Raw genomic sequence first — 16442 nt, 5'->3', positions numbered from 1 at the left:
TATCGTGCAGGGCTCCAACCCACTTATTTGGACTGCAGTACTTACTTTTAGACGCACAATTGTTACATATTACTCCTTTAAGAAAGAAGTCTGGGCTTGGTGGTGGCAGGGTGGGAAAGTGTGTGCAAAGGTGAGACGGAGGGAAAGAAAGACTAACAAGAGTTTGAGACGGCTCTGGGCTGTTTCCCTTCCTCTCAAAGCCAGATGTGTTTTGGGCCAGAGAGGAAGAGAGACAGAGGTAGAGAAACTGGGCCAGAGACAAATGGAGGCATAGATAGACATAAAGAGCTTCTTATTTCTTGTCTCTATGAGTCATATGGTTTGTGCATTTCACCTCAATGGCTTGTCCTGTGTGTGTGTGTGTGTGTGTGTGTGTGTGTGTGTGTGTGTGTGTGTGTGTGTGTGTCTGACACTGAGAAAAAACAGCAGTAAGACAATGGAAAGGAGATCTGACTAAGATGTTTCCTTTTTTGTCAAATTTCACTGGCTGGCAGCTGTGAGTGTGTTCAGACAGAGGTATTTGATCAGATATTGTGTTTACATCATGTTCTCTCTCTCCTGTGTCTGTGTGTGTTTAAGGCAAGGTGCCAAGTAAAACAAACATTTATCACCGGCTCAGCCTCTGAGTCACATCTCCTGTGTGGCTCTGTTGTAGGGAAACAAACATTATCTGCATTCCTTCCTTTCATAGAGAGTGGATATTGATTCCCGAATGCATCACAGGGATTTAGGCCTTTATCCCAGAATTCCAGAGATGCTCACAGAGGATTTCACTTTGGGAAAAAAAATGAAGTTTTGAAATGTTTGTGGGAAAGTTGAAACGTAGAACACACAGGGTCCATTGACACTGAGTTTGCTAGTCGTTGTATGTTTGTTTATTCCTTTTTTTCCCCTGTTTTTATTCAAGTCAACAATTAGCACATACAAAATTTCTCACTTTATAACTTTATAGATGTTTGTTTTTAAGAGAAAACAGATCAAACAAACAAACATACAAAAAAAAGAAACAAAATCTGTGTAGCAGAGAATCAGAGGTGTTTCAATACAGCTGTCACCTGAAATCTGTTCTGTATGATAAACTCAATCCATCCTTTCCAACATTTATCAGCATGTTGAGTCCCAGTGCAAATGTTAATTTTGGTATTGCAAAAATATCATCAAAACATCACTTTAAACCAGTTTGCTGGAGCCAGCAGCTTCTGGCACCCAGCAATATTCTAAACATGTATGCTTCAGGAGAACCAAAAAATTGTGGTGTCATCTAACCGAAGTATAAGACTTGAAAAGAAAAGTCAGTCTTAATTTTTAAAAAGTTCTTTCATGCTATCTATGGTTATCTTTCAGTAGCTATGAATCTTAGAGCATCCCCAAAACACATTGTGATGATTTGCTCCCACAGAATCTCCAGCTTGTTATCTGCCTCACCCTGCACTGTTTAAGGGCTTATAAAGAATCTGACCATATTTTTTCAGTTAGACTCTCTCCAAGACAACGAGTTGGCTGATTTCCATTGCTTTATTGATTAAATTTTCCCTCTGCTCCATTCACATTGTATATTCACAGGTTTTCCTCACTCTCCCACTTATCTTTTATGGTTTAGTCATTTATGGTTTTGAAAATCTTCCTTAAAATCTTTATTTTTTCCCAAGAAGTAATTCGACTCGTGCAAATCTGTTTTCATCTCGGGGTTGCGCGAGGAGCACCGTGACCCATGCTCATACCTGCCTAGCCTCATTTGCCTCACTTTTGGATCGTTCGCACCTAATCAGCTTGTTCGCCTCATCCCATCCTCTCTGAGTTAAGCTATGCTAAAGCTAAGCGGTTTCATGGTTGCCACTCCTGGCAGGGTGACTCTGGTCTTGTCAATGGCAGCCACTATTCACCTCATATTCAAAAGTAAACATACAGGCACGCACACATTGAGACTGTTGGCGCAACAGCTTCCTCCTCAGCTGGCAGTGTGTGTGTGTGTGTCTATGTGTTTGCATGCGTCCACTCGGGAAATCTGTGTTGTGAATTCTAAGTCACCTTTTTAAGGACAGCGTGTGCATGTGTGTGTGTGTGTGTGTGTGTGTGTGTCAGTTGTTCAGTTATAGGTGTGGTCCCTCTCTAGTAGTACCAGTGTTCCCAGGCACAGGAGTGAAGATGTATTCAGTTTTCTTCCATATTTCAGTTCATATTCATCTTCCACTTCTACACATAAGAGTTGAAGCTCATTCCTTACCAAAGGTGGCAGTTGCAGCTCCAGTAATGGAGCCAGGAATAAGGTTCCTGTGGTACAAACAGTCTTGTCTTTGTGTGTGTGAGTGCATATGTTATCCCTGACAGTTTCTCCCACAGATAGACATTTTTTATTCACCCAGTGAAGTGTTACTGGCTGCTCTGTGTCTCATCCTATAAAACAGAGTGTCTTTTTCCGGGAATCTCCGTCCACCAAGACGCACATACACGGACAGGGAACATCTTGGAAACTTGAGATTGTTTCAAGGAGACTTTTTATGGCTTTTCAAGTATTAATATTATGATAACAGTGAGAATGAACGGCTGTAAATTGTACCCGGTGTTTTGCCAGAGTTTGAACCCGACGTCCAGGCTTCATAACAGATGATGTAAGCCACCCCTCTCCCACTTGTCACAGCTAATAAAGCACTTGGGGACCTGTACACACAGCGACCAACCGCTCTGTACACATACACACGCACACACACATAAATCCAACATGAACAAGCCAGGCATGTAGCTACAAGGTGGCATTTTATGTTCAGGGAGTTGAAAACAGGATGATGTCAGTGTACAAACATGTTGTGACCTGTAGACAAAATAATCATGCTTTTAATCCGCACATAATCCAACGGCTCATTTTATCACTTCTGATGAGCAAAGTCATAATGTTCTCACTGACGCCCATATCAGCTACTGTAAATCTAGAAATCCCGATGAGCCACTGATACCAGCAGTGATGGAGTAAGAATGAATAATGGGCCTGGTCATGTGACTCAAACCAGTGTGTGTGAAGATGTGATTCATTCATCTTATCTTCTGTTGAATTGGGTGTGAGAGTGAAGTGTATTTATTGTATAATCCACTCTATCACTTTTCAGGACATATGACTGTTCACAAGACCTAAATATTCTTATGAAGTTTTTCACAGACTTTATTTAGGTTTTTTATTGTTAATTTTAATTCAAGATGTGCCAGCATCTGCAGACTGACTGACTGAAGCTCAAAAGTTAGGCCACTGAACTAGTTACAAAGAGGGTATCAGATAAAAATATTTCATTAATTTATCAGATAAAAAATTCATTATTAATAATAACATAATTATTATTTGAAATCATATATCCAAAGACTTACAGGCATATATTAAATCAGTAGTATTATACAATCTATTTAGGGCTGTAATCAGTTTAGACCAATAAATTTGATAGTTTTGTATAGTTTGTCCACCAGAGAACATGGACACAGTTGTTTATTTTTCAACTGTAAAATTTCCTTGTGCTTTGTGTACATATCTTAGTTTTTTATTTTTGCTTTATTACTGGAACACACATCTCTTATAGCAGAAATACACTCCTAAGCACTGAAAAAGGAAGTCTGGGGTTCGGAATTAAGAGCAGCGACCCCTGAGAAGATCAACAAATGCAGCTGACATCTTTCAAATGTGCAGTCCGATCAGCTGGAGGCACCATCGCAGATCCACCCCAGGAGGAGAGGAGGTGAGCAGATAAGAGCCATGCTACAGCCTGGACTTGAGGCTTCTCCTGGATAATGTGCAGTCAGGAAAATGAAACAAAGTGGGACTCAGGCTGGCTCAACAGGATGTCAGACACTGTTGTGCCCACACACAGATACCTGCTCCCCAGCGTCCTGGATCGGGCTGTTGCACCTGAGGGGTGGATCACTCTCAACGCAACACAACAGGAGCGACGAGGGGAGGAGGACTGTGTTTTTACATGTATGATGCTTTGAGCTCAAGCATAGTCAAAGTTGGTGGGTACTGTTAAGATCAGACTTTAGCCTGATCTTAGTTTGATGTAGTGTTGCTCGGACTTCTGGATGTTACAAAACTGCGTAAAACCATGTTAAGACAAGTCTTGGTGTCTCTTTTGGCACCATATTCACTGCTTATGAGACTTCCGAGGTGTGTGAAATCTTCAGCGCCTTCCAATGCCTCTTAATCAATGGTGACTGAGGGTACTATACAGCAGTGATACATATCACCTTGACTTTTTCTGGTTGATGTGCAGACTGGGTTGCTTTGCATGATTGCTTAGTTGGTTAGACTGGAGGTGAATATGAGTCGATGACTCGAATGCCAGATCGTTGGCAGAGTCAAAGACTTTCATGTATGTTAACAATGTCAATATTAATATAATATCAACAGGGACATTCTGGTCTTATTTGAAGCATCTCTCAGTCACTGATTAGAAGGAGGGTGGAATTAATGCACCTTATTCCAGAGTTCTCAGGGAATGGCTCTGTCAGAGTGTTCTTTAGAATGACACTGCCTTCAAAGTGTTCATAGAGTTTCCCAGTTATGCTAAAAGTATTGGGTGGTGTAAGCCTCAAAAATCCAGAATCATCATATTTACATTCATTGATACATTGAATCATTATGTTATGGCGGCTCACATATCATCGTGGACAGCCAGACTTTGACTATGTCAGTGTTCAATGTTTTTCACTTGTCTGGTCAGGCAAGAGAGTCAGAAGTCTTTTTGCCCAAAGTCAATTTTTTACTTTCTGCAGTTCATATTGTTGTATTAGAGGTTATTGAATAACAACAAAGACTTAAGTTAATTGTCATATTTACTCTATGACTGCAGTGTCTGTGAAATGTTAGAAAATAATGAAAAATGTCCATCCCAGTCCATGGTGATGTCCTCTCATGTCTTGTTCTGTCAGTCTAAAAGAGTCAATTTAATATGATAAGAAACAAAGAGGAGCAGGAAATCTCTATATTTGAGAGGCTGAAAACAGCTTTTTCTGCCATTTTGCATGCAAATTTATTTTAACAATTAATTGATAATCAGAGTAGTTTGATAGTTTAATTCTTTTTTACCTCTTTCCCAGTCGGGCAAGTGAGTTGCCAAATTTACTTGCCCAACATGGCATTTTACTTGCCCCAGACATGCCTTATTGTTCAGCCTGACTATATGGATTGTACCATACCATAAAACTCTAACTCAAAAATATGAAAATACAGTAAAAACAAACAAACAAAACAATGTTGTGGTTGTTGGACCTTGTTAATTTTGTGTGGTCATCCTGAAATGACAGACCACTGTAGTAACACCTGTGACTGAACACCTAGACCAGAAAAACATCCCGGTCAGGCATTTTGATGCACTTGTCAGTGCAACTTACATCTTATCATAGAACTACTGTACTTCTGAACTGACTGTATTTTGAAAATGCAGGATATTCTGTAGTGTTTTAAGTTGATGTGTTTTGTTTTGTGTCTACCCTAAAAATCAACTATTTCACCCAAGCCTACACATTGAATGGTGATAAAAATGTTATTAACACTGGCTGTCAAGCAACATCAGAAGTGAGTCTATCTGAGACAGTTTAAACAGAAAATGAATAATGTGTTGACATGTTAATTGATGAGAAGAAACTTTTAGCTACAGCTCTGTTTGAATTCACGAAAATCATAACCACACATACAGACTGAGGTTTTACTCTGAACTTTTTTTCCACGAAATGTAATCAAAGCAATCAGTCATGTGCTGCTGTGTTTTCTGCTGATGTTATCGGTGCATTTATTGTATGAATGGGACGAAAAAGCCACATCAATATCTGTCAATGATATGCAGACATTACGTGGGCTATGATACATTGGTAAATCCCTTCTGCAGTAAAACTGAACTAAGTTTGAAAGCTGTGGGGGCTGAAAATAGCGCACACGGAGTCTGTGAGGTGGCAGGACTTCTTTAGAACAGACTTTGGGACATCTATTTGATATCATGCTTCTCCATCATCAAGACATTTTCCAGCTGCATGCCTCTTTGTGGATAGGGGCTTGGGGAGATGAGCTTGAGGAGGGAAAGTCTGGAAAACCCCAGTCATTCCCTGTGGGTTGTCAGGAATGACCAGGATCTGCCAGGAGAGGAGGGGGAACACCACTGGAATGAGTGAGGGAAGGGTTGAAGGAGGGAGGGAGTGAAAAGGGGAATGACTTGGTAATGAGGGACAGAGGAGGAAAGAGTGGAGTGACTGGATAGGAGGAAAAGAACAAAGAAAAGAGGGAAGATTGAAAATGGGTTATAGAGGGAAGTGCAGAGAGGAAAAGAGAGGAGAAAGGACTTGGGGCCTCGACCAGGGGCCAAATCACTTCACTACAGAGAACGTCTGGAAGTGATCACACCAGAGCTTAATGGGGATGGGAGGGTGAACACACACACACACACACATTCACAAATGCACTGTACATACAAAAGACATCTCTAACAGATGTCAACCACATGCATACATGGGTTACACCCACATAAAATACACACAGCATATCACATGAAACACACAGTAGAGACAGAATACACGCTGTTGAAATATGTGAGATGTGAGAAATGTGGCTCTCTAATCGGTGTGGGTATCAGGTAACCGGTTTCCACTGGTGAGGTTTCTGCCTCTGTCATTTCCTCTTGTCCTCAGTGGCGGTTCGACCACAATCAGGGGCTGTAAAGTCACATCAAATCTCTTTTCACGCACCGGTGCCAACCTCTAGTCTTCCAGGGACAGTCTGAAATAGCTAATCCCAGTGATTACGCTAGCTGTGCCATCTGGCCAGGGCATCCTGGCTCAAGTGAGGAAGTGGCCAAGACGCACATGAATCAAACCAGCGCATATGCTACACTGGGGGGTCAACTTAATCAGCTTTGATTAGTTTAAAAGTGTTAATTGGATCTAAGTCAGGATTTTGCAGGATGTGTTTATATACAATGTCTATATGACTGGAGAGTGACTTTGTTTACATACCCTAAAGTAAAGAAGTTCCTGGTAGGCGTCGGATTGTGGTGGGAAATCTGAGAGTGGATATACATCATAATGAACCAAGGTTAGATCTTTTTTGGTGATACTGATACAAGATGCTGCTTCTTGGTGTTTTTTTTTTTTTTTGGTGGAAGCATTTGGACTGATGACACTATGTGAAACCAGACGAGAGTACGTTTTCTCTCACAGTGTGAATGTGTCTGCATTGTACAGCCTACCGTTCAGCTGTGGAAACTGATGTTTTAAACGTATTAGAAGCCTCTATTTTTATTTCAGTGGCAGTTTCAGTTCTAGTCATTTCAGTCTTTCGAACGCAAAGGCATACTCCTACATATTTTCTTTCATCCAGCACACTGTTACAGTCAAGGTTACAGCATTTTTTTCCCTGCCCTTATCAACTCTTCAGGCACAAGTTCTTACAGAAACTGCATCAGAACTGTATTTAAAGGGATAGTCTGAATTTTTCGAAGTGGAGTTGCATGAGGTACATATCCATAGTCAGTGTATTGCCCATACAAGCAGGTGGAGTACTGTTGTAGGAAACCAAGCAATGTACAGCTGTACAGGTTCATCAGTAAATTTATTTCAGCCTATCAAAGTACCACTCCCTGATCGGTTAGTCTGTTTATGTTATTGTGTGATTTCATTGTTTTAAACTGTTGGTTTGGGTTCACAGAAGTCACACGGTAACAGAAACTAACCAATCAAGGCAGCAGTAGACCAGCAACTCCTGGGTTCTATGAGGTAAAATTTGGTCTGGTGGTTTTGGAGAGAGCAATATAGCGGCAGTTTCTCTCAGAAAAGGCTGTCCGACAGCAGTGTTGAAACTGTTGTAAATATAGTATACAGTTTAACTGATGTTATATATATATATATTTTTAGGTGGCTAAAATATGTTTTGCTGCTGACCTTGTCCACAGCAGTACATTGCTAAGCTTCATATTCCTCCCTCCGTTACTCCTGCTGTTTCTCTAAACTGTGGGCATGCCAACCTCCATCTACTGTAGGTAATACACTATTGTATCACTATTGTGTAATATCTCATACAACCCCACTTCAAAACTGGACTATCCTCTAAGTATGTACACATGGCCAAGAAATTAGTTTTTGTCCTGCAGAAATCATATGCCAGTTTCTCTGTTTTGCCTCTACACTGGGTGTAAACTGGGTGCCTTGCATATTTGATGTTTAATTAACCAGTTCGCTGCAGAAAGCTGACTGTAACCACAATACTTGAGTTCATTTAAGTTCTCTGAGTAAAGTAACAATGCCTATATATTGGCTGCCCATGTTTAGTACATGAAGGTAGTACCTTTAATCTGCTTTCACCCTGTAGGTAAAGACAGGGTGTGGACACAATACTCAATATTCCTCTGTGGCCTTTTTTTTGTTTGTTTGTTTGTTTGTTTTTTTTGTTTGTTTTTTTATATACTTTGGAGTCTGAATGACTATTAGGTATTCTTAGTGTCTGACATCACTATAGAGAGGACCCTGAGATGAGGTGACCAATCCTGACAAAAAGATGACAAAAAAGATTCTGCTTTCAATTTTTCTACCGATATTCTTTGGACAGAGTATAATATATATAATAATAAATGAAAGCACATTTTTGCAGTTATCACTGGAAAATGGTCAACACTTGTGACAAAGTAATAAAATAGAGAGACAGGATACTTTGAAGTTTAACAATTAACATTATTGTCCAAAATGTTATTTGGGCATTGATACTGGAACATTTCTCTGATACTTTCAACAATTATGAATAACTATGGATTAAAAAAAACACACAAATAGAGCAAAATATATGTATGTATTAAACATGAATCAAGAAAAAGGATCATATATATATATATATACAAATAAAAAACAATCTGACTTATGTTCCATTTAAAAAAAATATATAATAATTTCATATAGCCGACAACATATAGACCAGTGATGATTTTAATAAGCATCATTCAAAGATACCAAAGGGAGTGAGAACCTACTTGATTTCACAGAAATTAAACTGAAACATTTCTAACCATGAGTTAACTCCAAAGAAACATCAAGTCATTCAGGAGACTCCTGTGTGTCTGTGTTGAGCAATAATGAGATCAGTCAGAGTTCCAAATACAAATGTATGCATAGAAAATACTGTTAGAACTGGCATCAAAAGCTTCTGGCAGATCTGCTGTGTGGCTTATGTTAGTTTGGTATTCTGTCTTTGACAAACAGCTCAGTCTTTAATTGCTGCTCACCCCCCTTCCTCGTCTCCCCCGTCTCTCGTGTGTGTGTCTCTCTCTCTCTCTCTCTTCCCCCCGTCTCTCTTTTGTCTACTCTTCTCCTTTTGCTCTTTCTGACTCACAGACTGTTTCAACTATGTTCCAGAGTTAGCTACATTACTGATGTCTGTGTTGAATGATCTCATCCCCGCTCAGCATGTCTGGGATAAAAATCACTGCATTGTGTGTTCTGTGTGTGTGTGTGTGTGTGTGTGTGTGTGTGTGTTTGTGAGCAGTTTTGTGTCTTTCTTTGGGGAATAGGATGTGACTCTCAAGTAAGTTTGGTCTGAATATGTGTCTGTATAGAGATTAATGTGTGTGTGTCTGCGTGTGTGAGGGAGTGAAAGATGTGGTGATTTGATTACACTCTTAGAAAATAAAGGTGCTAACTAGAACTATGAAGGATTCTTCAGCTTGTCCTCTTCTGTTTTTGATTAAAGAGGTTCCACTTGGAACAGATGGTTCTACCTTGAACCAACCAGAAGGGGTTATACCTGAAACCCTCTGTGAAAGGTTTCCCACAAAACACCCAGAAAAACTTTACAGGGAACCTTTCTATGGTGTAATGGTTTCACCCAGAACCCTCTCTGTCAAGAAGCTTACTACCCTCTGGGTGCTATCAAGAAACAACCCAGGGAGTTCTACTGAGAAAAGTTGATGACAAACTTTGTCAAGGATTTCAACATTCCTTGAAGAACTCTTTCCTTCGAAAAAGGTTTTCAGGATGAAAATGGTTCTTAGTGGAACCCGTAGTCTTAGTAAGAACCCTTGAGGCACCCTTTCTTTGAATAAGTTTTTTTTTTAGAATTAGAATTTGGTAGAACCCCAGCCCTTAAGGAGGAAGCTGTTTGGAACCCTTGATTAATGTTGAATGGATGTTAAATCTATAACATGTCCATATCCATAAGTAATGATAGGAAGATATGCAAGCAAACATCTCACTTCACTGTGAAATCGGGGGCAGGTAGGCCTTGATAGTTCCCCCTTCGCCTTTTCACACACTTACACACAGACACACACACATAGTAAGCCCCTCCCCTCTGAGGAGGTTTTCTTGCAGAGCAAGCACAGCCAGTTCACAGATGAGTCCACCCACACACAAGACAAGACAATGAGTGTGGGTGCTAACCTGACTGTGATGTTATGATGTGAAAGTGTGTATGATAATGGGCTAGGTCCGTTGAGAAAACACAGTCAGTCCGTGTGTGTTTCGCCATGTGGCCAAAAGTGCGTGCCCGGGCAGCTGCCTCTTGGCTCTCGTGTGCCGTGTGAGCTTGTATGTGTCATCTGTCTGATGAGAGAAGATTTTAATCCATGTCTCTCTGTGTTTCTTTGCAGTCCGCTGCAGTCTCTGATGGAGGTGAGTAGATATGTTTCTACAACATCTGACATTCTCAACATCTGTTTTAATAATCTGTGACTTTTCTCATCAACTCCACTCTACTTCTTATATACTATTCCTTCTCCTTTTTCACTTTTGACCACTGTTGAATTGTTTTCCCTCCATTGCTTTAATCTACTTTAAGTGCCATTTAATGGGATGAAATGATTGTCTTATTGTGTTGCTGTCCTGCTCTAAAGTTCAGGGTTATGGCCTTGTTCACATAGGGGACACCTCATTAACATCTGGTTGCTTTCACTTCATCCACACAAATAACAGACAGTCTGGTTTGACCTGCTCAACTTCTGCCCCACCTCTGCCTACTGTGCTCAGGTTGGCAGGCTGTAATCTTAAAATAGTCCCAAAACTGTAACAAGAGTTTGTTGTGGCAAATCATCAGTAAAGACATATAATTATCTATATACTATATCTGAAATACAGAACATGGAAAAAGGCTAAATGTGTGGTTTTGCATGTAATGTACAAGTGTGTTTGTGAGAAAGCAGTTGGAATCAAATGCGATTAGTTTAATATGTGAAAGCTCATTACCAAAATGCCATTAGTAACAAGACAAATGATCTATACTGTCTTGTCTTCTGGTTGTTCCGTAGATTTAATTAGCCTGCCTTTCAGGCCTTGATTTTTTTATTGGCTTGTCATGTTGTGTTGTATCATGCTGGACCTCATTTGAGGTAAACTGTTGATGTCATTTGCACAATTAGCATGTGCCAACAATAACAAAAGGCCTCTGATTTAGGAGACTTCTTAAAGTGCTTTAACACCTCACAAATACACATGAAAGACTCAATTTATGGCAGATGGGAGGTAAAAGGAGGAAGAGGAGGTGAGAAACAAGACAAAAGTGCGTATAGAATCTATGGCAGACGTGTTTAAAATCAGCTCCAATGCTGAAGTGTTTATAGCCTCTTATTCACACCACGTGTCTGTGGAGGAGAGGGTGTTGCTGTGAGGGAGTGAAGTGGAAAGTGTGCTCACCTTGCACACATTAATGTGCATCTCATGTAGGGATCATGATGGCATAGGGAATAGAGAAAATGTTGGTATAGATAGATCACCAGGACATAAAATGAAATATATGCTCAGTGAGCATGATGTGTTTTGTGTGTCTGTACTGATTGTGAGGTGGACAACTGCTGCTTTGCTATTGCATCTAAATGTGACATCATTCTGAGATAACAAGAGTACACAGTAAGAAAAAGGATGGTAGTGTGACACTTGCTCACAGTTTGACAACTCATTAACTCAGTGAGGGTTAAATAATGAACATTATCTCAGCGGTTAAAGCGATGACCCTGCACAACTAACCAAACAATTCTGTGAGAAAGTTGCTCTGATGTGCTCAATAGTGAGAAACTTCAGTCCAACACAAAATGATGGGAGATGTTAGGGGTATTGCCTGTAATTATCCAAGATTAAAAGACCAACACTAGTATGAGAACATGGGGGAAAACAAAAGTTCCCTGGTAGTGCCTTGTGTCACTGTAATTTGTCATTATATTCAACTACATATTCAATGAACAAAGATGAATAATTACTTTGTGAGACCCCGGGTGTTATCACGAACACTTCTGCCATTTTAACACCTGAGTAATGTACAGCCCCACTCCCATTTTCAATGCATTGTGAGCAACAATGACATCTATCCCTTCATTGAAATGTTTCAAACATGTACAGATCTATGTTTAGAGGAACAGCTTTTATTGAGATGTGAGTTAGCCCCTATTTAGCAAACTCAGAACCACTGTATCACATACTTTTAACGCATTCTGCGATTGATATGTAAGATGATATGTATGATGTCTGTAATTGTGTGTCAGTACTCACCTGAGTTCAGTCTTTCCTTTACATCTCTCCTCTCTTTACTCTTATGACATGACCTTCAAATACAGTTGTCAGCTGGTCACCAGTCAACATGGACAGGCGATCTTACTGTAAACAGCATGGTCAGCTCCTCCATGGTGCTGCTGCACACAGGTTTACAAGCAAACATGAAGATAAATCCATTTTTTAATCTGAAAAGTTTAAAAAACAAACACTGAGCTATAGTCTGGCTGGTCTAGCAGCCCCATGATTTCTTCATCATTGCTGCAGAGGCTTGAAATGCTGGAGTGAAAATAAATCCTCTTTTTAATTCCGAAGTTGAAACATACACTCTGAGCTCTCCTCCTGCCAGTAAAGTAGCCAGCATCTGGTGGTTTTTTTTACTCCAGAAGCTCCACTCTGCCACCGACCCTATTCTGCGGAGCTCCCTTGCTCTGAGCAGCTGTCTGTCAGCTAAGTGTCTCAGCTCTGGCCGGCCCTCTCGGCTCTCGGCAAAGTTCCGCAATACATGTGAATGGATACAGCTAAAGGTGAACTCAAAAGTAACTTGAGTGAGATAACAAATTCCTGGGTTGAGCATGTTGCTTATTAGACTCTTTTCTTTATTATAATCCCATTTTATAGCGACTTTTCCTGCAGTAGAAGGAACAAGCAGTGCGCTAGTGCAACAGCCAATAGGAGCCCTCGGTCTGAGACCTGTGATTGGTTTAAGTCTACCGTCACGGACCAGGTTCTCTAAATGTTGAAAACAGAGCCATAGAGGAGCTGCAGAAGTCTAGTTCTCTCTCAGAACACCTGATTTACAATGTGCTGAAAGGTTTTTTTATGAAATTATTTCTCAGTGATACCAAAACCATGCTGCCTACCCTAGCTTTAAATAGAATTTTCTGCTATATTCCAAATGGAAATGTTGTACTTTTTAAAACTTATTTGACAGCCCTAGTTGTTCGATTTTTAATGCAAAACATAAATGAAGTACTGTAATACATTGTATTATAGTTGAAATTAGCCCGACCATTACCAGCTATAATTAGAGACTAGGCTTGGGCCCTCCTGACATTTTACCGGGGTATACTGTTACTATACTGTTAGGTGGTATTTGTGTAAAACTTGTGTAAAATGGCTAACCTCACTGTACTCCACTGCACTTAATACCCCCACAACATAGGCAGACCTGATGGTCACAGTGGCACTAATCTCACAGCTGAGAAACAACGCACGCATACGCAGGAGCTCCTCTTTGGTCTGGAGAAGATGCAGCCTTTGCTCACTGACAAAGTCAATCCTAAACAGTAGAAATCCAGAACAGGGGCAAATGCATTTTCTTCTCTTTAATTAGTTAGTCCTGTTACTGTATTCCCAAAAGTCATGTTTATTCTTATGAAAGCTATATTTGCCTGCTCAGCTGTGCTGCTGCACAGAGACTGACCCCTGGTGGCATAAGGTGCACACTACTAAAAAGAAGAGCACCTGTATGTATGACAGTATTAAAATCATACCATCGGGATTTCTTAATACCCTGATATACCGTAATACCTTTATACCACCCAGGCCTATTAGAGATTACAGTTAGAGCTATCTTACCGATTCATGCATCACTAATACTGTAATGTAATTATTATTTTGCAGTGGGCTGATCTACATGAGTACTTTTACTTTTGGTACTTTAACTTTTCTAATATACTTTTTTATGCTTAATACAACTTAATCTGTCTCAAATATTTTTGGATTCTCATGAAAACTAACACAATCTAAACTATCAAAGAATCTAAATCTAACTAATTTATTCAGTGTAAAAAAATACATAGTTGAGTGTAGAAAGCACTTGTTAATGTTATCGTGACATCCTGATACTGCTCACAATAGCAGGTGTGTTTTTAGGGCAAAGAATAAAACAAAACACACCAAATTAATAATTTATTTTAGGGGGAAAAAAGTGAATGATTTGTCAAAATAACTTCAAATGTATTGTCCTTATTTTGAATCTGAGTGTATAGCCTCCCAACTTTCTGACCAGTAATTTGTATATTGTAGCATGAATTTAGACAACTTTTGTGTGCATTTGCTACTAAATGTAACTTGTACTTGATGGGTGATTTAAACACCCTATGGCATTATTTAGAAGATTGTGTCTCATTGTGAACCATTGTGAATGTGTCTCACACATTAGGATTTATTTTGATCTGTCAGAGTTGGCTGACAGTTATTCCTCCTTGTTCTTTGCTTCTGTCAGTTTGTGTGTGTGTGTGTGTGTGTGTGTGTGTGTGTGTGTGTGTAGCAGTATGGGGGCTGCAGGCCTCATTAGTCTCTGTAGTGGCCTTCCTTTAACAAGCTCCTCATCAATACTGCAATTTGTGTGTGTGTGTTTGTGTGTGTGTGTGTCTGTTTGTGTGTCTATGTGCACATGTATGTGCTTCTGATCCAGTGTTTTTAGCTCCCCCCTCCCTCTGCACTGAATTATTCATCATCTCAAGGCCTGTGTGTGCTTGTATCACTTACCTACCTGGAAGCTGCCTGTCTGTGTGAATGTACATGCAGATGCGTGTGCATGTTGTGACCTGACTCTCTGTCTCTCTGGTCATCAGCCCAGTTGCTCATCAGCGACAGCCTCTCTTTCTCTTTCTCTCTTCTTCCTTTTATCCCTCCCACTCGCTTCCTTCCTGTGATGTTGTCAGCTGTGTGTGTTTGAGTTTGCGAGGGGCCCTGATAGGGTGAGTATGGATGGAGGGGCTTGGTTACCCCTCAGGATTCGCTACCTGCCCCGCTGGCACCACACAGGTTCCTACCAGCTCTACCCAGGTGAGGATATGGCTAGTGCTTCCAATTCTTCTTCTCCATCTAAAGAAAATGTAGATTTTAGGCACAGAGGACCATTAAATTAAAAAAAAATGACAGCAGAGGCTGCTATGTTGAATATCAGTTTAGTCTTAGTTTTATGGTGATGGTTTTGTAACTATCGACTACAGGGTGTACAGATGTGTTCGTGCAGCTGTTGTGTTTGATAATGTTGTTTTTTGTCTGAATGGTGGGATGGTTTAGTGATGTAACTTTGCTCCTCTGTTTCTGCCATGGAAGTGCTGTCTGTGGACCAAAGTCTAAGAACGCTGACATTGGAAAGTACTTGCTTTCTGGTTGCTATGATGGAGGTGTAACTTTGCTGACTGAGCTCTGCTGAGAATTTTCACAATAATATCCCTCTAAACAGCTGATTTCCTTTTGCATGTTTAGTAAAGTGTACCATTTGTGAATTGTAGATAGCACAATGTGCTAAATTATTCGGTAGTCTTCCTTAAAGTGCCTAAAAAGTTGGTTTTCAATCTTAAGTATTAAAGGCATTAAATATTCATAATTACATAAGCAAAATAATTTATTGAAATTTTAATGGTCAAAAACTCAGCAAATCTGCTTCATCAGGACTGTTTGGGGTTGTTTGCTCACTCTCAGTCAAATCTGATCAAACCACTATCATCACATAGATTCAAATATTGCAACATCCTTATTGTTCCACAGAACCATTTGACGTTTTCCAACTGACACTGGACATTTTTTCAGGCCTTTGCAATCTTACTCTTTGAATATTTCCATTTAATTCAAGTAATGAATTTGTCAGACATCCTACATATTAGCACAAATATGTGTACTTGTCACTCCTTAGATTTTCAAAACAAGCTTGTTAATTTAGTTTGGATGCATTTGATTATTGATTATTTTTACTCGGCATCATTGCGCCACCTTTCCAACAATAAGTTAGATTTAAGCCTAAATGGATTGGCTAACACATAAAAAAGAAGATTCCTTGGCGTAACAAGACAAAAAACAGTGTAACAAGATGAAAACAATGGAGGGGAAGAGTCGACCGTGTAGAATAAGTGAAGTTCAGTTAACTCTTCACAGAAACAGAAATGTCTTTTAGAAGGCGGCTTTTTGCTTTTGTACTTTAAGTACATTGTAGTCTGTACTTT

At 39.9% G+C, this 16442-nt stretch overlaps 1 protein-coding gene across 1 annotated transcript in view; it reads left to right on the top strand.

Annotated features, from left to right (window-relative positions):
• The window catches only part of LOC146330351 (regulator of G-protein signaling 12-like), a 65334-nt gene that overhangs the window by 34588 nt on the left and 14304 nt on the right, over nt 1-16442 (top strand). The window contains exon 6 of the mRNA XM_084715875.1: nt 10596-10617. Within this exon, the coding sequence (XP_084572001.1) occupies nt 10596-10617 (22 nt within the window). The remainder of the gene's footprint in view (nt 1-10595; nt 10618-16442) is intronic.

Source organism: Lutjanus erythropterus, chromosome 3, assembly GCF_056507025.1.
Source record: "Lutjanus erythropterus isolate fLutEry1 chromosome 3, fLutEry1.hap2, whole genome shotgun sequence".
Classification (NCBI taxonomy): Eukaryota; Metazoa; Chordata; class Actinopteri; order Lutjaniformes; family Lutjanidae; genus Lutjanus; species Lutjanus erythropterus.
The sequence above is the reverse complement of the archived record's forward strand: the minus strand, read 5'-3'. Positions and strand labels throughout refer to the sequence as shown.